This window comes from Triticum urartu, chromosome 1A (genome assembly GCF_056163025.1).
Source record: "Triticum urartu cultivar PI428250 chromosome 1A, HENAU_Tu73, whole genome shotgun sequence".
In the NCBI taxonomy this organism is placed as follows: Eukaryota; Viridiplantae; Streptophyta; class Magnoliopsida; order Poales; family Poaceae; genus Triticum; species Triticum urartu.
In genome coordinates this window covers 12,942,187-12,959,013 of record NC_141873.1, presented here as the reverse complement: position 1 = coordinate 12,959,013, position 16,827 = coordinate 12,942,187, and the positions used below count along the sequence as shown (strand labels likewise).

Sequence of the window (16,827 nt, the reverse complement as noted above, 5' to 3'; positions counted from 1 at the left end):
AATGCATGCAAATATTCATTTCTACAGCAAGTAATTTCGGACAGAGGGAGGATATATGCAACGAGGGAGTACTACTCAAACGAGTCGTGGGTGGGTCCACCCTGGTCAGTGGCACATCGCTCTCTGCTCTCCTCCCTCCGATCCAGTTCCACTCCCTCTCCGCATCACGCCCACATGGCCGCTGCCGGCGCCGCCGGGTTCCGGCTGGGCCAGCGCGTGCACGCGGCGGGCGACCCGCGCCGCTCCGGCACGGTGCGCTACCTGGGCCCCGTCGACGGCCACTCTGGCGACTGGGTGGGCGTCGACTGGGACGGCGGCGCCGGCGGCCGCCACGACGGCTCGCTCGCCGGCCGCCGCTACTTCGCCGCCGCGGGCGACCGCTCCGCCTCCTTCGCGCGCCCCTCCGCACTCAGCGCCGGGATCGCGCTCCCCGACGCGCTCCGCCTCCGCTACCGCGTCGACGACTTCACCAAGGAGGAGGAAGGTGCGTCCATACATTCAAAATAGGATTTTTATGCCGCTAGCTTCGAAGACAGTCAGTTGAGCATCTATCATGTTGATAATCCTGTCTTTGTTGGCGAGCCGGCGTAAGATCCCAACCAGTTTATTATTGTTCCTGAGTAATCATCAAGTGAAAATGAATTTGTTTCCGGCTGTAGTTGGATCTTGTACATTGACAATGACACCTCCTTACGCATGCTCTGTCGTGTTCAGATGAAATGTACGTGTTCTCGACGAGCCAGAAGCGCGTATCGGTGGAATTGGTCGGGACGAACAAGGTCCGGGACAAGCTGAAGAACTTTGATGAGCTGCTGTGTGCGTCTGTTTCATTCATGGGAGTAAGCTCCGCCGGATCGCCAGAGGAACTACAGGGGTTGGTTCCAAGTAAGTGTACTAATTTTAGAATCCTTGCTTTGTGTCTTTGACTTGCCCCGAGTGATGCACGGCAAACCACCTGAATTTCTTGTTTTGATTGCTCTGTTTGGTAGGACAATCAACAATGTATCATGTTTTGTTCATCAAGATTCCATATGTAGTGCATTCAGTGCCTTCCGTCATGGGAGATAACAGAACAGATGGTCCCAAGCCCGGGTAAAGGAGGAGGGTTGTGATAGGCTTGGCGAGCCAACGTAAAAACTAGCCAGTCCCATGGGTATGAAACCCATTTGAGCAAGAGTAGTGCTAGGATGGGTGACCTCCTGGGAAGTCCTCGTGAAAGGGTTTCATATCTAAGGGTTGTGATAGGCTTGGCGAGCCAACGTAAAAACTAGCCAGTCCTTTGGGTATGAAACCCATTTGGGCGAGAGTAGTACTAGGATGGGTGACCTCCTGGGAAGTCCTTGTGAAAGGGTTTCATATCTAGCCTACCCCAACTTGTCTGGGACAAAAGGCTTAGTAAGTAAGCAATTCGAAATGTAAAAACAAAAGGGACCTATACCTGTCGTAACTTTCAACTGAAAACCCGTATGCTAGCTCTTAGGACACACCTTACTCTGTTTGGAAGTGGTCTGAATTTCCTAAATGCATGAGAACCAACAATTTTACTAATAATTTATTTGAGACTGAAAGCTTGTCAAGCGTGCATACAATGTCTATAATCAGCATCCCATTTTCATGAGTGTCCTGGCTAATTGTTTTGCTTGTTTCAGATCTCAGGCAACTTGATTTAACAGGAAATCTCATTTCTCAGTGGCAAGTATGTACCCCTTTTTTGAAGCATACTTTCATAGATTTGATTTGAACTACGACCTTTTGCAATTCTTAACTAGTATGGAGATAAGATATGCAACTAAATAAAATTGAAGCAGACAGAAATTCTTTACCTGTTTGTTTTCTCATTCCATTTGATTTTTATTTTAAAATTTGACCGTGCTATGTCATGAAGAATGCAAGAGATGAGTAACTGGTATGTGGTGCTGCCAAATTTCATCACCAATAAGCTTGAGTTATTACTAATTCTTGTGATAACATATTAGTGTTAGTTCTGCTGTCACATATCAGTATGTCCTTGTGTTAATGCTGTCCATGTTCATTGTTATTACATCAGTTCAGAACACCTTTAGTACTTTTTCTGAGTTGACAGTACATGTCACTTTCCATTATCTATGATTTTTTTGCCGCTAATGTTAATGCCATGTATCTTCTGGAATGTTCCTAAACTGTTTGGATTTTTCTCAGGATATATTCTCTCTGTGTCAAGCTCTGCCATCTCTGGAAGTTCTCGATCTGACAAACAATACCATGGAGAATGACTTTGTAGAAAGTCCATTGCTGAAGAATATTCGTGTTTTGGTTCTCAACAACTGTGGTGTAACCTGGGAACTGGTATGTGCTATGCTGCATGCGGACTACTTGAAATATTATCAGTCGATATCAAATCATCAATCACACTAGAAGTTTGATGCTGACTTATGTGGAACAGATTGAAAAGCTTAAAGTTCCATTTGCATGTCTCACTGACCTCCACCTAATATGGAACAAGCTGAACATAATCACGGTTAGCATTTCTCCTCGTACTTCTGTTCTTATGTGCTTTACATAAAATTGCTATTTTCTTGTTCTTCATCTCATCTGTATCCAAAGAAAAGAGCAAAACACCTCAGTACCTAATAAATGCTTTTGGAAGCTTTCTGCCAGTTCATTGCCAATGTGCTGCATTTTAAATGGATAACCATTCCCAAAGTTTGTAGTTCATAATTTTATTCCTTCAGCAAAGTGTGCATTAAACAATATTTGAGGACTAACTGTATTTTACCATCTTCTCCAGACCCCAGTTGGAAAATTTGTGCAAGGTTTCGATACACTGCGGCTCTTAAATTTGGAAGACAATCACATTGTTTCATGGGATGAAATGGTGAAACTTTCTTATTTAAGAAGGTACAAGTATAAAAATTGAAGCTTTTGTACTTAAGTTACTGCTACTTCAGCATTTCTTTCATTTGGATCTTGTGACTCGCAGCTTGGAACAGCTCCATTTGAACAAGAACAAGATAAAGCATGTAAGATACCCGTCTAATCTTCCATCATCAGGGCCTCTTGGTGATGTATCTGTTCCGGCCTTCGAAAAATTGCAAGTCCTTTTATTAGGTATTTTCGCGCTTGCCTTTTTCTGTATTCCCATACTTCACAAAACTAAGATTGTAAGACAATACCCTGTTCTAACAAAGTATTGCCTTCTGTGCTGTTCAAGTAGAAACAGAAATGTTGTGCTAATGGTGACATTTAAATGCCTCAGGATCTAATGAAATAGAAGACTTTCCTTCTGTGGATTCACTTAACCTCTTTCCAAGTTTAATGGTGAGCTAGTTTCCAAGGAATTATCCTTCTATTTTTTTTACTTTGGTATCGCTGCGTAATTATAAATCGACACGGCTACACTGAAATATGTTTTTTCTGGAAGGACGTCAGGATTTCTGATAATCCTATAGCTGATCCTGCCAAGGGTGGTGCTCCTCGATTTGTGCTTGTTGCTCGACTAGGAAATGTTAAAATACTAAATGGCAGTGAGGTAATTGCTGTTTCTCTGGGTGCTCTTCAGCATATATGTAGCAATACATTGCATCCTTAATATGTCATTCTTTTTCTAGGTAAGTGCACGTGAACGGAGGGAAGCAGAAATACGGTCAGTTAATCCCTTTTGCCCTTCCCTGTAAATTATTACCTTCTCAGATCGTGTATGGCTGGCTAGTAGTCATCTTAAGTTGGTTGGCGGGACCATATTTCTGTTTTTCTCTGTGTCTACCCTCAATTTTCTTCTGGTGTTCTGAGAAGGCCTCTTTAATATCACACATCTTTAAATAAATATGGTTTGCCCATCTTCATAATTCTGTTACTTGTGATATAACATTGTAGATACATTCGCCTTGTTATGGGAAAAGCAGAATCAAATGACCCAGAAGTGCTCAAACAGTTACACCCTAGGTAAGTTTGTCAAAATTCGACTCCATTTTTAGCACTACAGGATCCATCGAGGAGATAATCCATTGATTTGATCATTCTTTTAATCAACAACAACAACAACAACAACAAAGCCTTTAGTCCCAAACAAGTTGGGGTAGGCTAGAGGTGAAACCCATAAGATCTCGCAACCAACTCATGGCTCTGGCACATGGATAGCAAGCTTCCACGCACCCCTGTCCATAGCTAGCTCTTTGGTGATACTGTTTGATCATTCTTTTAATCCAAATAGAAAATTCAATTGCTCAAATGGTGTTCCCATGTTCATCTCAGAAGGTTGATGTTGCAATATCACCCTAATGCAGTGACCTCTCTAACTAGAGGAGTACTTGTATGATTTTATCTTCTCTCATGAGAAGAATACTTTTGTAACATTAACTGACTGTAAAGTGTTATGTTTCACTTGTTAGTCAATTAGGACTATATGGTTTGCTTATCGCTGACATGTATTTGTGTTTTGTGGCATTGCTTGCCAATTTGATTACTTCTGCAAGATTCCTGATTTTTGGATCAACAGTAATTAATTGATTATACTTAGGCAGCACATAATTGTTAATGCAGGTTTGCTGAACTGAAGGCCTTTCATGGCATTGAGGATGAGAAGCCAACTTCAAGGACGTCAGGCCCACAAAAGATGGCCTCTGGGCTTATAAGTAATGATCTTGAACTACATAAATTGGACAATAATATGGCTACATGAATTGACTGGGAATTTTTCTATCCTTCATGCAGGTATCACCTTGAAATGTGTGGGGCCATCCATGGGTGAGAAGCAACCATTGACAAAGAAACTGCCCCCTGCAACTACTGTAAGTATTTCCTGGTAATCCTTTTTTTTTGCTCCCTCTGGCACGTATTCGTACTACTTATAGTGATGACGATCATTCTTCTGATCTCCCTTTTGGCAACGTACGTAAAGTGGGCTGCCAATCTGTATCTGCTGCTCTATTCTTAAGCTGGTTATGAGATGCTACAGCACTTTGTTCCATTCGACGTTTTAACTGCCAATGTCTGTGTAGGTTGGGAAGCTGAAATCATTGTGCGAGAGCTTCTTTAAACTGAAGGACATCAAACTGAGATTGTTTCTTGAGGAAGAGGTATGGCATATCATTTTTCTCTAGTCTCCTCCAACAATCATACTTCGGGAGCTCTATTGTTAATGTATGAGAGTGCAATCATGGAAAAAAGCACTGCTTTGGCGTCTCAAAAGAATTTACTTATGAATATGCCAATATTTGGTAGTAGATTCTTGTTGAGTCATTGCTTGTTTTTTAGCAGGGATGCCCACTACCACAACTACTGGAAGAAGAGACGGCTTCGCTTGTGGAACTTGGGATAGGCACGGGAGCAACCATTACTGTCGATGAAGAAAGCTAGTCATCTGCTGGGACAAAAGAAAGAATACATGTATTTGTGTGCATGGATACCACAGACTAATATCACTTTAAGAGAGCCACTCTCCTCCTGTTCATTTGTTAGAGAAAACATGAACTTCTTCGTGTGAGTGTATTCTGTTTTCATCTCATATTTGTTTACACAAGTGAGATGCTGTATTTTCTAGATCTGCTGTCGAGAGCAGAGATACGGTCTCTGTAGCGCTTTGTTGTCTTCAGGTAAGGCCGAAGTAAGCGCAGAGAGAAAATCAGCTTCATCCTTATCCTCATCATATGGCCAGGGGAGCTCACAACACAAATAATGCAGCTCACATTTCTTTCTTTCTGTGGCTCCAAAACTTCCAAGTCACTGTCCTCCTTTGTCTCTTCTTCAGAGGCTTAACTTAGATACAACTTCATGGCACTCTGAGGGTAGTTTACCTCCTGTATTGGACTGCATGCATAGGGCTGCAGCTTGCAGGTTTTCGAGGCAAGCAGCAGCAGCAGCAGCCATGGAGCCTGCCATCTCCCTGAAAGCATCTGCCGTTGTGAATCACAGCTTCTTGTGGCGGCAGCCTGTGACGACCAAGACCAGGACGCTTCCGGCCATGGCGTCGAAGTCTGGGGCGAAACTGGTATGTGAATCTCACAAATCTTTCAGTTCTTCTTCTTGAACGAAGCTGTTTCTAGCCGTGCTGCCTCGAGATTGCAAGTGCTGCTGAGAAACCATCGTCTTCTTCTGTTGTTCAGGTAGCCGCAGGCTGCAAGACATGCAAGGGGAAGGGTGCAGTGGAATGTGAAGGCTGCAAGGCAAGACCAGTTTTTCTGCCTGCTGCTGCCAAGCATGTCTTGTCTTCTAAAGGTATTTTTCACTGGAGCAAGGTAACTAATTGGCTGATTTGTTGATGGATGCAGGGCACTGGCAGGAACAAGAAGAACGGCAACATCTTCGAGAGATGGAAGTACGTTTCTTCTTCTGATTATTAAAAGAGATTTTTTCCTGATTAATTAATTAAAAAGAGAAATGTTAAGCCATGATGATATGATATATTTATTGTGGTAGGAATACCATTTGTTAGTGTTTGTGTGGCTAAACTGCTGGTATTAATTATGGGATATGGTTCAGGTGCTTTGACTGCCAGGGGTTTGGGATGAGGAAGTGCCCCACCTGTGGCAAGGGAGGCCTCACGCCTGAGCAGAGAGGGGAGAGATAGAAGAAACTTCCATCCATCCTTGCATCCATGGCAATGGCAGACAGATACACTTTCCAAATGCCATATTTACCATGGTTAACTTTGTGTGAATTTGTTACTATCATCTAGCAGTAATTATTATACACAATCGCCAAACGGAGTGTCAAAAACCGAATATGGTACTCCCTCCGTCCCATAATAAAGCGTTTGTGACACTAGTAGTGTAAAAAACCCTCTTATATTATGGGACTGAGGGAGTTCATAATCGTTTTGAGAACCAGCAGTATAGTGCCAGCCAAACAGTGTGTTGTGAGGAAATCAATTGGTTTCCGCGCGTATTGACTGGTTTGGATGCTTTTGAATTTGGAGTGTACATATACAACAACAACAAAGTCTTTAGTCCCAAACAAGTTGGGGTAGGATAGAGTTGAAACCCATAAGATCTCGTAACCAACCCATGGTTCTGGCACATGGATAGTAAGCTTCCACGCACCATTGTCCATGGCTAGTTCTTTGGAGTATACATATGTTGTAAGTATTTTTTTGGAATATGTTCATTTTTTTGTAAGCATATTCTTTGAAAAAACCTGGTAACAGGGCGACAGGTGGTGCTCATATGAGGGTGCAGGCAGTCCCTTTGCACACTTAGCTACATGGCACCAATGTGTCGTCGCGGGTTTGCGCCCGTTGCAGTGGCTGCCTGGTGGGCCTTCCATAACATGTTCAATTTCAACAGAAAATCTTGCCCATGAAGTTCATCTGAGAAATACTATGGATAAATCCGTAAAATGATAACAAGTTTATGTATTCTAGCTTGGTCGATAGAATTGCTAAGAATATATAGATCCAGATGCCAAAATCAGAAAGATACATAGATCCATGATCAACAAAGCTAAGAATATCACATTGTCCCATACACCATAAGAAATCACAAGCATAGTAGTAAGCCGCACAACACACATAGTCGAACAAATTATTAAAAATTGACCACAAATCAAAAGATGGAAATCAAAGAGCGATGCTTATGAACTTCCAACACCCATAAGACATACCTTGGGCAACGTAATATAACTTCCTTGTCCCCAAAAATACTAAACAAGCTGCCAACTAAATCATTTCAGATCATTCTTCACGGATGGATTCATTAGGCCAGACACCCTCCTCACGGCCGGCCTGGCCCTAAGTCCATCCCACCATGCCCTCACACGTAGGTACGAGTCGAGAACCGACCCATATGCAGTGACTCCTAGGCACAACATGGTGGACACATGGTTGAGGTCCGTGAGGCTGATGAAATCACCAGCCAGGTACCTGGAGCTCGACAGCCTCGACTCGTACACCTCCAGCACCTTCTTTAGCTTCTCGATGTTGCCCTCCACAGCGCTCTCGTCTACTCTTTGCCCAAAGATCGGCCGGATCCTGACCTCCATGAGGATAGCATCCATTATAGGGCTGTAATGGTGAGCCTCCACCTCCATCCACATGTCCACCATTGCTGATCCCTCCAGCTCCTGGTTGCCGACCCCGAGAAGCTCCGGTTTGTACTTGCGGCATACATATTTAGTGCTCGCGCGCGACTCTGCAATATATGCGGTGAGAAAGCAAGGCTTGAAACATGTTTGATTTCAGCAGAAAATTTGCTCATGAAGTTTCTTACCCCAGAGGCAGAAATCACCATCCTCCAAGACAGGTACCTGACCAAATGGCTGTGAAAAGAGAAAAACCACACACACATGTACTCCCTCTGTTCCAAAATAGATGATCCAACTTTGTACTAACCTTATACAAAGTTGAGTCATCTATTTTGGAACGGAGGGAGTACCACTTAGCAGCTAATCAGCAACATCAACGCTCAATGTAAAATGACACCCTTGCGATCTTCCAGCTAGCTGATATTTCAGTCTGTATTCAGAATTTTTATCTGGTCGACCCCTTCAATCTCGACGATCGTTGTGTTACTAACTGGTCTTACATGTTACTAAGGATGGAAATCTGACTGGCAGCGGATTGAAATTCAGCTAGATGTTGATTAGACACTACCTCCTCCAGGATCAAGAGCACCCTGACTATGTTCCAAGACCTGGCCGCCCCGTACACCTTCACGGCGGCGGCCATGTCCGCTGCTCTTCTTCCGGCCGGCTGGTTTCCCTCTTCCTATGCCAAAATATATCTCTGTCTTCACCTCAACTGATGTGTCTCCCTGGTTGACTGATAGCATAGAATAGTATTCTCTTCATCTTACTATAGTAGAGGTTGCAAGCTTAGAACCGCAAACTTGGTCAAAATATGCGTCCATGTTCCATCAGGAGGGTTTTTATATGGAGTATATACTTTTCAAGGGGTACATATTTATCTAGCAAATGCTGACATGCTGTGGTGCTGCCATGTAGAGGACCTGAAATGGATGGCTTCACAAGGTTAGTATATACACTAGTAGAAAACAAGGCTTTGGTCCAGGCCGGGTCAGCCCATTAGTCCCGGTTCAGTCCAGAACCGGGATCAATATGGGCATTGGTCCCGGTTCGTGAGCCCAAGGGGCCGGCCGGGCCACGTGGGCCATTGGTCCCAGTTCATCTGGACCTTTTGGTCCCGGTTGGTGGGATGAACCGGGACCAATGGGCCTCGCTCCTGGCCCACCACCATTGGTCCCGGTTGTCCCGGCTCATGTCATCAATCGGGACCAATGAGGTGCCTATATATACCCCTCGCTCGCGAGCAGAGCACCCCAGTGCTCTGTTTTTCTCTGGTCGAGGGGGAGAGGGCTTGGTGGTGCTCTAGCTCACCTCCTATGCACACAAGGTGTTCGATGGAATGCCCGAGCCACACAACTTAAGCTTTCTCCTCTCCAAGCTCGACCTCCAAGCTCCATTTTCCATAATATTTGTCTAGGTTTAGCGGTCCGTCACGCTCCGTCCCCGTCTTCACCGCCGTCGATCACCCGCGCCGAGCTCATCGCCGGCACCACCGTGGTGAGCCTCTTGTTCTTATCTTCTTTCTGAAAGGAAAAATATTCTTACTTATATGTTTACATAGATACTTGTATTATTTTCTTACTTTTATTATTGCATCTTATATAGTGCGATGGTTTTGGTATCTGCCCCCGTCGGTCCTCGTCCTGTCTATGATTCGGATGTGGTATATATATTATCTTTATAACTATTGATTCATTTATTGTTTATGAAAATTATGCCGACCAACGTGACATAGATTTTATTTATGTAGGATGTATGTGAATCGGAAATGCCAACCGACCCTATTGTCGAGAGGTTAAATTTAGTTGAAGAAGAAAACAATTTGTTGAAGGAAAAAATAAAAAAATTGAGAAGGAGAAGATGATATTGGAGTTGCATGTTGGGGATGTCGTCGATGATCACAAGATCAAGATGGATGCAATGCGCTTGAAGATTAGAAAGATTAGAAAATATGCCATTCATACCGAGGCTTGGTATCATTATGCCGTTGGATCAATTGTTACCTTGGTTGCGATTATGATCGCATTTGTTTTCGCATTGAAATGTTTTACATAGTTTCAATGTATGGTTTAATTAATTAGATGCTCTGGAGAGCTATATGTTGTTAGATGAGAACTATGTATGCACTTTGGTTTTAATGTGATGATGAAATTCTATTAATTTGGACACTTAATTATATATAATGCACGCAGATGAACCAGCAATGGATGTACGGTGACAGACACACCCGCGAGTACATTAAGGGCGTGCATGAGTTTCTCGATGCGGCTGAGGCAAACAAGCAGAATGGTTTTATGTGTTGTCCATGCACTCAATGTGGGAATACGAGGTCTTACTCTAACCGGAAAATCCTTCACTCCCACCTGCTTTACAAGGGTTTCATGCCACACTATAATGTTTGCACGAGGCACGGAGAAATAGGGGTTATGATGGCAGACGGCGAAGAAGAAGAGTACGATGACAACTATGTGCCCCCTGAATACGGTGATGCTGCAACGGGGGGAGCTGGTGAAGATCAAGAGGAACCGGACGATGTGCCCAATGATGCTGCAACGGGTGAAGTTGCTGAAGATCAAGAGGAACCAGACGATGTGCCCGATGATGATGATCTCCGCCGGGTCATTGTCGATGCAAGGACGCAATGCGAAAGTCAAAAGGAGAAGCTGAAGTTCGATCGCATGTTAGAGGATCACAAAAAAGGGTTATACCCCAATTGCGAAGATGGCAACACAAAGCTCGGTACCGTACTGGAATTGCTGCAGTGGAAGGCAGAGAATGCTGTGGTTGACAAAGGATTTGAGAAGCTACTGAAAATATTGAAGAAGAAGCTTCCAAAGGATAACGAATTGCCCGACAGTACATACGCAGCAAAGAAGGTCGTATGCCCTCTAGGATTGGAGGTGGAGAAGATACATGCATGCCCTAATGACTGCATCCTCTACCGCGGTGCATACAAGGATCTGAATGCATGCCCGGTATGCGGTGCATTGCGGTATAAGATCAGACGAGATGACCCTGGTGATGTTGACGGCGAGCCCCTCAGGAAGAGGGTTCCTGCGAAGGTGATGTGGTATGCTCCTATAATACCACGGTTGAAACGTCTGTTCAGAAACGAAGAGCATGCCAAGTTGATGCGATGGCGCAGTGAGAACCGAAAGAAAGATGGGAAGTTGAGAGCACCCGCTGACGGGTCGCAGTGGAGAAAAATCGAGAGAAAGTACTGGGATGAGTTTGCAAAGGACCCAAGGAATGTATGGTTTGCTTTAAGCGCGGATGGCATTAATCCTTTCGAGGAGCAGAGCAGCAATCACAGCACCTGGCCCATGACTCTATGTATGTATAACCTTCCTCCTTTGACACTAGGCAACCTCCCGACCCCTCGGCGATCCTCTCGAACATGAGAGGAAGAAGAGGATAAAAAAAGAAGAGGAAGAAGAAAAAAAAATAGGAGAAGAAAGAATAGAGGAGTTCTTCTCCTCTATTCTTTCTTCAACTCCTCTATTCTTCTCCTCTTTTTTTTCTTCTTCTTCCTCTTTTTTTATCGGGAACGAGGGTCGTCGAGGGACATAGATGTAGTGTCGTTGTTGTCGATATACCCCCTCCCGATAGCTTCAACACGTAGGGGGGGTCGATATTACCCCCTCCTTGAAGCGTTCTCGAGGCCACCCCAAACCCTTGAAGCGTTGTCGAGGCCACCCCAAACCCTAGAGAAGCAGTGTCAAGGCCACTAATTAATATATATGATTCCTTACTATGATTAGGTAGCTAGTTCTACGTTTGCCACTAATATATCCATCTGTCATGTTTGAATAATAATTGCCATGTTGTAAAATTTTGTAGAAACTATGGACACCGTCCGAGACGAAGCAAAAGAAGCATTGTTGAGGAACATAATCGCAGAAGGAAGTGATGCCGTCTCGTTGTTTCTCAACGACACCGATGGTCTGGAAGGAGAGGGTGAAGAAGCTGGCTACGGTGACCTAATGCCGGTGCAAGAAGAAGAACATGAGGACGGCTCCGGTGACCCAATGCCGGTGCAAGAAGGAGATCGTGATGACGGCTCCGGTGACCGAACCGAGTCCGGCTAGGTATATATATTAGTTAAGCCTGTGCTGACTAGCTAATTGATGCATTCATTGTTTTGGTATGTACACATATTAATTAAGTATTTGTTCTTTTTTCTAGCCCTCCGGATCGAGCACAACTTCGGTAAAGAGACGAGGCCCGAAGAAAAAGTTGAGCTCGGATGAAAGGTTTGAGATCATAGAAATCGCGCCCGACGGCCAACCGATTGAACCCATCCGAACAAAGAACGGATTTGTTGCTCAGTGCGGGGTTCTGGTTAGGGACAAGATCCCGGTAAGCATCCAACAATGGTTTAAGCCGGCTACAGAAGACCCTGAGGTGTCTTATGTCAATGATATGCAGAAAAATAATCTTTGGACTGAGCTGAAGTCAAATTTCACCCTACCGCCAGAGGATAATCCAGAGAAGCCAGTTAAAGAGCAATTAATCAAGTCTTTTGCTCTTAAGAGGATGGCAGAACTATTCAGGAGGTGGAAGAAAGAGCTGAATAAGTTTGTCGAAAATAATGAGACACCAGAATTCAAGGGCAGATATGAGAGGATCAGAGATCACTGGCCCGCATTTGTGGCCCACAAGACATCGGAAAAGAGTAAGAAGATATCGGCAAAAAACAAGCAAAATGTTGCGAAGAAGAAGTATCACCATCGCACGGGGTCAGGTGGCTACCTCGTAGCCCGGCCTAAGTGGGCCAAGACTGAGAATGATCTGGTTGATAAAGGGATCGAACCAGAGACAATTAACTGGCCAGACCGTTGCCGGACTTGGTTCTTCGAGGCTGGCGGAACCTTGGACCCTGTAACAGGGAAGTGCATTTGGACGAACGATCAAATGGACATACCAGTCAGGAAGCTTAAGCAGTATATCGAAGTAGCGCAGCAAGGGACGTTCTTTCCAGACAGAGAGAACGACGAGCTCACAATGGCCCTCGGGAATCCTGAGCACCCTGGACGGACACGAGGCACGCCAAGCTCCATTCCGTGGAAGGTTGGGTTTTCGGACGCAGGCGGTTACAAATCCCATGAGAGGAGAAAAAAAGTGCAGCAGACCCAAATGCAGGCGCTGCAAGCAAGGGTAGACGTGATAGAGGAACGAGAAGCAAATCGCAGCAAACGTACTGCCGAAGCTTCCCCCGAAGCTACCCCGCCATCTCAGCGGAGAAGCAGCGTGGCTTCCACCGAGCTGCTTCAGCTGGAGCATGCCTTGACGGCTCCTGCCAGCTATCCCGTGGATGCTATCACAGAGTCTCAAAATTTCCACCTTATGACGCAATGGATGAATTTGAAGGTCAAGGCGGCTGTTGGCTCTGTTTATCCTACTGAACCCGGCGCAACTTTTCACTGCCGGCCGATTCCAGAAGGATATGCTAGGGTGATGGTGGATGAAATAACGGAGGGATTTGAGGACCTCCAGCTTGACCACCCTACCGGTGAAGGGGAGAATAGGCTGGGGTCTGCTCTGAAGACTCCATGCCTATGGCGGAAGGAGCTCATCAACCTTCCGAACTGGACGCCTTCGCCTCCTCCTCCTCCTCCAGCAAGTCAGGGCACTCCGCCTCCTCCACCGCCTCCTTCTCCGGCGAGTCAGGGCACTCCGCCTCCTCCACTGCCTCCTCTTCCGGCGAGTGACGATCAGGGCACTCGACCGACTCCTTCTCCAGCGCGTGGCGGCACTCCGCCTCCTTCTTCGCCAGCGCCGACGCGCCCGAGCAGCCAGCCTCCTCCTTCTCCGCCTCGTCAGCAAGGGCGGAAGAGACCTGCCGCCGCTCCGGCTGCTCTGGCGCGTCGTAGTCCTTCTCCGCCTCGTAAGCAAGTAAAGAAGACAACCGCTCCGTCTTCTCGGTCGGCGTCTAGCAGTACAACCAGAGGCGGGAGGACATACAGATTCGGTCCTTCTCTGAAGACTCCAAAGAAGTTACCATACGAGAGGACCCCGGAGGAGAACGCTGAGATCGCACGAACCGAAGTGGATGACTGGCTTCAAGGGTTGAAAGCAAAGAGACATCCACTTCCGGACGAGAAGGTAGATCCGGTGAAAGTGAAGCGCACTCTGGCTGCCCTGACAAAACCACCGAAGTCTCCGCCGAAAGGAAACTATGAGCGCATTATTGGAAAGGAATTTGCTGAAGCAGAGCAGTCGGGAAGTACTGTCAGTGATCAAAGGCTGAAAGAATGACGAGCTGGGAAACAAATTGCCCAGCTCGGCGAACAAGCGAAGCAATCGTGCCCCCCGCTCAAGGTGCCTAGCCACAACGTCGCTAATGATCCGAGGATGGTGCCCGGTTATAGCAATCTTGCAGATTACCTGCTCGACGACGTACATTATGAACCCATGGACGTGCAGATACAAAGATACGAGTACGGGAAGCCTCTCGTCAAAGATGAAAGATCTCTATCAACGATGATGCGAAGATTGCATGATTGGTACTTGAAAAATCTGCAGAGACTCTGGGGGAGGAGTACTTTGTATGTGAAAGTTAAAAAGGAGTATGACCTCGTTGGAATTGAACTGTTGCCTGTTCCATTTGAGGAGTTCTATCAGTTTTTCAATCAATTGGCCCTCGATAAAACAACGGTCGCCTGCTACTGTCTGTAAGTAGTACTACTTCTGTCATTAAGTCTCTCTATATAGCTCAGCTCTTTCATTGCATGTATTTATAATCATCCTCACTATATTATGCAGATTGAAGATCGCCAAATTGAAGAAAAGACAAGTCGGTGATATTGGGTTCATTAACACATATCTCATAGATGCAACTCAGGTTAAATTTCATGCCGCAGCTACCGAGGCCAACTTGCTACGATCGTTCGTAATAAATGAAAACAAAGATATAATACTCTTTCCTTACAACTTCAAGTGAGTGTTACTGTCTTGTGCGTATTCGGTTCCCTTATATATTAGTCAAGGTTATAGTAATGTAATTGATGAGTTATGCATGCGTGTGCAGTTTCCACTATATTCTCCTAGAGATTAAGCTTGAGCAGGGACTAGTAACCGTCTTAGACTCAAGACGAAAAGATCCCCAGGACTATGCAGACATGACTCAAATACTCGAGAAGTAAGTTAAATCGATCATTATCCACCATATCAGCAACTTTGTTCATTTCCTGAAATATCAAGTAATTGTTTTCTTTGTCCGGCAGGGTTTGGAGAAAATTCACCAGAAAAGCTCTGGGACTGCCGAAGGAGCTGCAATTTAGACACCCGAAAGTAAGTACTATAGTAGCATGTTCCGCGCATCTACTAGTCATTCAAGCGCTAGTTTCATCAATACCATTTGGCATTCTTACTTATCAGTTTGATTGACCTCTATTTCTTGTAAAGTGGTTGTGGCAGGAACAAGGGAATGATTTCTGTGGATACTACGTTTGCGAGTCCATCCGCCACACGACCTGTGAGCGGGGCTACACTGACGAACAATATGAAGTATGTAAATAACAACATTCACAATTTTATTTTATTACCATCATTTGTGTTGAGTTTCATTCATTCATATATATATGTATTGACCCCCTTCTTTAAATTAGATGTTTCGGAAGCGGGATGAACTCCTAGCACCAGCTCGCATGCGAGCAATTCAAGAGGAATTGGCGGCATTCTTTCTTGACCACGTGATCCCTGAAGACGGAGAATTCTATGTGGACCCTGAGTCCGTAGGATTATATTTGTAAGAGATAATTATTGTATATATGTAGCCGGTAGTGTCGGATAGATATACGAGAACTTGTTGTTCGACCAATCTCTCGGAGAAGGAGAGGTGGTCGATATCACTTCTCTCTGTATGCATATATGTTCATGACGATCTTCTGTTTCCTTCGTTTGCTTACTAGCTAGCTAGCGTGTCTAGTCCTCTCTATACGTATGTATAGTATGTAGCGTCGACCAAGCACGGACATAAGAGAGGACACTTCTCTCTATTAATTATAGCTAGCTAACACAATATATGAAACACCTAAATTAACCCCCCAACCCCCCCCCCCCCTTTCAAAAAACAAAACAAAAATCTCAGCCACAGAAATGCTGATGCGTGGATGCCTATTGGTCCCGGTTGGTGTGCCACCAACCGGGACCAAAGGGTCTCCTGCCTAGGCTCCGCGCACTGCCCACGTGGAGGCCCATCTGTCCCGGTTCTGGATTGAACCGGGATTAAAGGGACAGGGCATTAGTACCGACCCTTTAGTCCCGGTCCCAGAACCGGGACAAAAGGCCCTTACGAACCGAGACAATAGGCCCTTTTTCTACCAGTGATATGCGGTTCTGAAATGGCTTGTCTCTTTCCCGCAAAAAAAAGAAAAGAAAAGAAAAAAGAAACGGCTTATATGTGCCTGCCAGGTTGACGAAATCTCCAAGTTGGATATCATCCCAACCAAAAAAGGGTATTCGTCCCCAAGCCCACCTTGATGGACGATCCAATTTGGAGCATTGGAAGCAGCTAGATTACGGATTGCAGAATTGAGATCCTCCAGTTTACAGAGCGAATGCTACATGTTGGCCTTGCAAATATTTTGCTGGGATGATATCCAACCGGAGACCCCCTTCTCCGGTTGCAATCCGCCAATGCCACTTAGATAGTAGCACGATATCCATCCGCTTGGAGGAAATTATTCTCAGCCCCCCTTGGTCCTTGGGTTTGCAAGTTTCCGACCATTTGACCATATGATACTTTTGCTTGTCTCCCTTTCCCGCCCAGAATAACCGGGATTGGTACTTCACAATATCATGGTGAAGGGATTCGTGAAGACTATAGAA

The 16,827-nt window shown here is 45.2% G+C and overlaps 2 protein-coding genes, 1 long non-coding RNA gene and 1 pseudogene across 4 annotated transcripts; 3 read left to right on the top strand and 1 right to left on the bottom strand.

Moving 5' to 3' along the window:
* Positions 1–95: 95 nt before the first annotated feature.
* Positions 96–5,497, top strand: PFI (tubulin folding cofactor E / Pfifferling (PFI)). 2 transcript variants are annotated; one of them, XM_087544044.1, is made up of 15 exons: positions 96–484; positions 715–885; positions 1,650–1,696; positions 2,179–2,325; positions 2,423–2,497; positions 2,768–2,877; positions 2,960–3,087; positions 3,236–3,297; positions 3,401–3,508; positions 3,588–3,622; positions 3,853–3,921; positions 4,519–4,610; positions 4,690–4,766; positions 4,977–5,054; positions 5,236–5,497. In XM_087544044.1, the coding sequence occupies exons 1-15, from the start codon at positions 175–177 to the stop codon at positions 5,332–5,334; spliced, it is 1,608 nt and encodes a 535-aa protein (XP_087400170.1). In that variant the 5' UTR covers positions 96–174; the 3' UTR covers positions 5,335–5,497. The 2 variants fall into 2 exon arrangements, with proteins under 2 accessions (XP_087400170.1, XP_087400165.1); XM_087544039.1 differs by having other exon boundaries at positions 5,233–5,497.
* Positions 5,498–5,650: 153 nt separating this feature from the next.
* On the top strand, positions 5,651–6,679 carry LOC147988374 (SSUH2-like protein). Its single transcript, XM_087544049.1, has 4 exons — positions 5,651–5,965; positions 6,081–6,140; positions 6,246–6,292; positions 6,457–6,679. The coding sequence occupies exons 1-4, from the start codon at positions 5,789–5,791 to the stop codon at positions 6,542–6,544; spliced, it is 372 nt and encodes a 123-aa protein (XP_087400175.1). The 5' UTR covers positions 5,651–5,788; the 3' UTR covers positions 6,545–6,679.
* A 956-nt stretch (positions 6,680–7,635) lies between these two features.
* Positions 7,636–8,016, bottom strand: LOC147988373 (glutathione S-transferase 1 pseudogene; annotated as a pseudogene).
* Positions 8,017–8,022: 6 nt separating this feature from the next.
* On the top strand, positions 8,023–10,155 carry LOC147988372 (uncharacterized). The gene is made up of 3 exons (XR_015616665.1): positions 8,023–9,492; positions 9,601–9,658; positions 9,746–10,155. It is a non-coding gene; the product is annotated as an uncharacterized LOC147988372 (long non-coding RNA).
* The last annotated feature ends 6,672 nt before the right edge of the window (positions 10,156–16,827 follow it).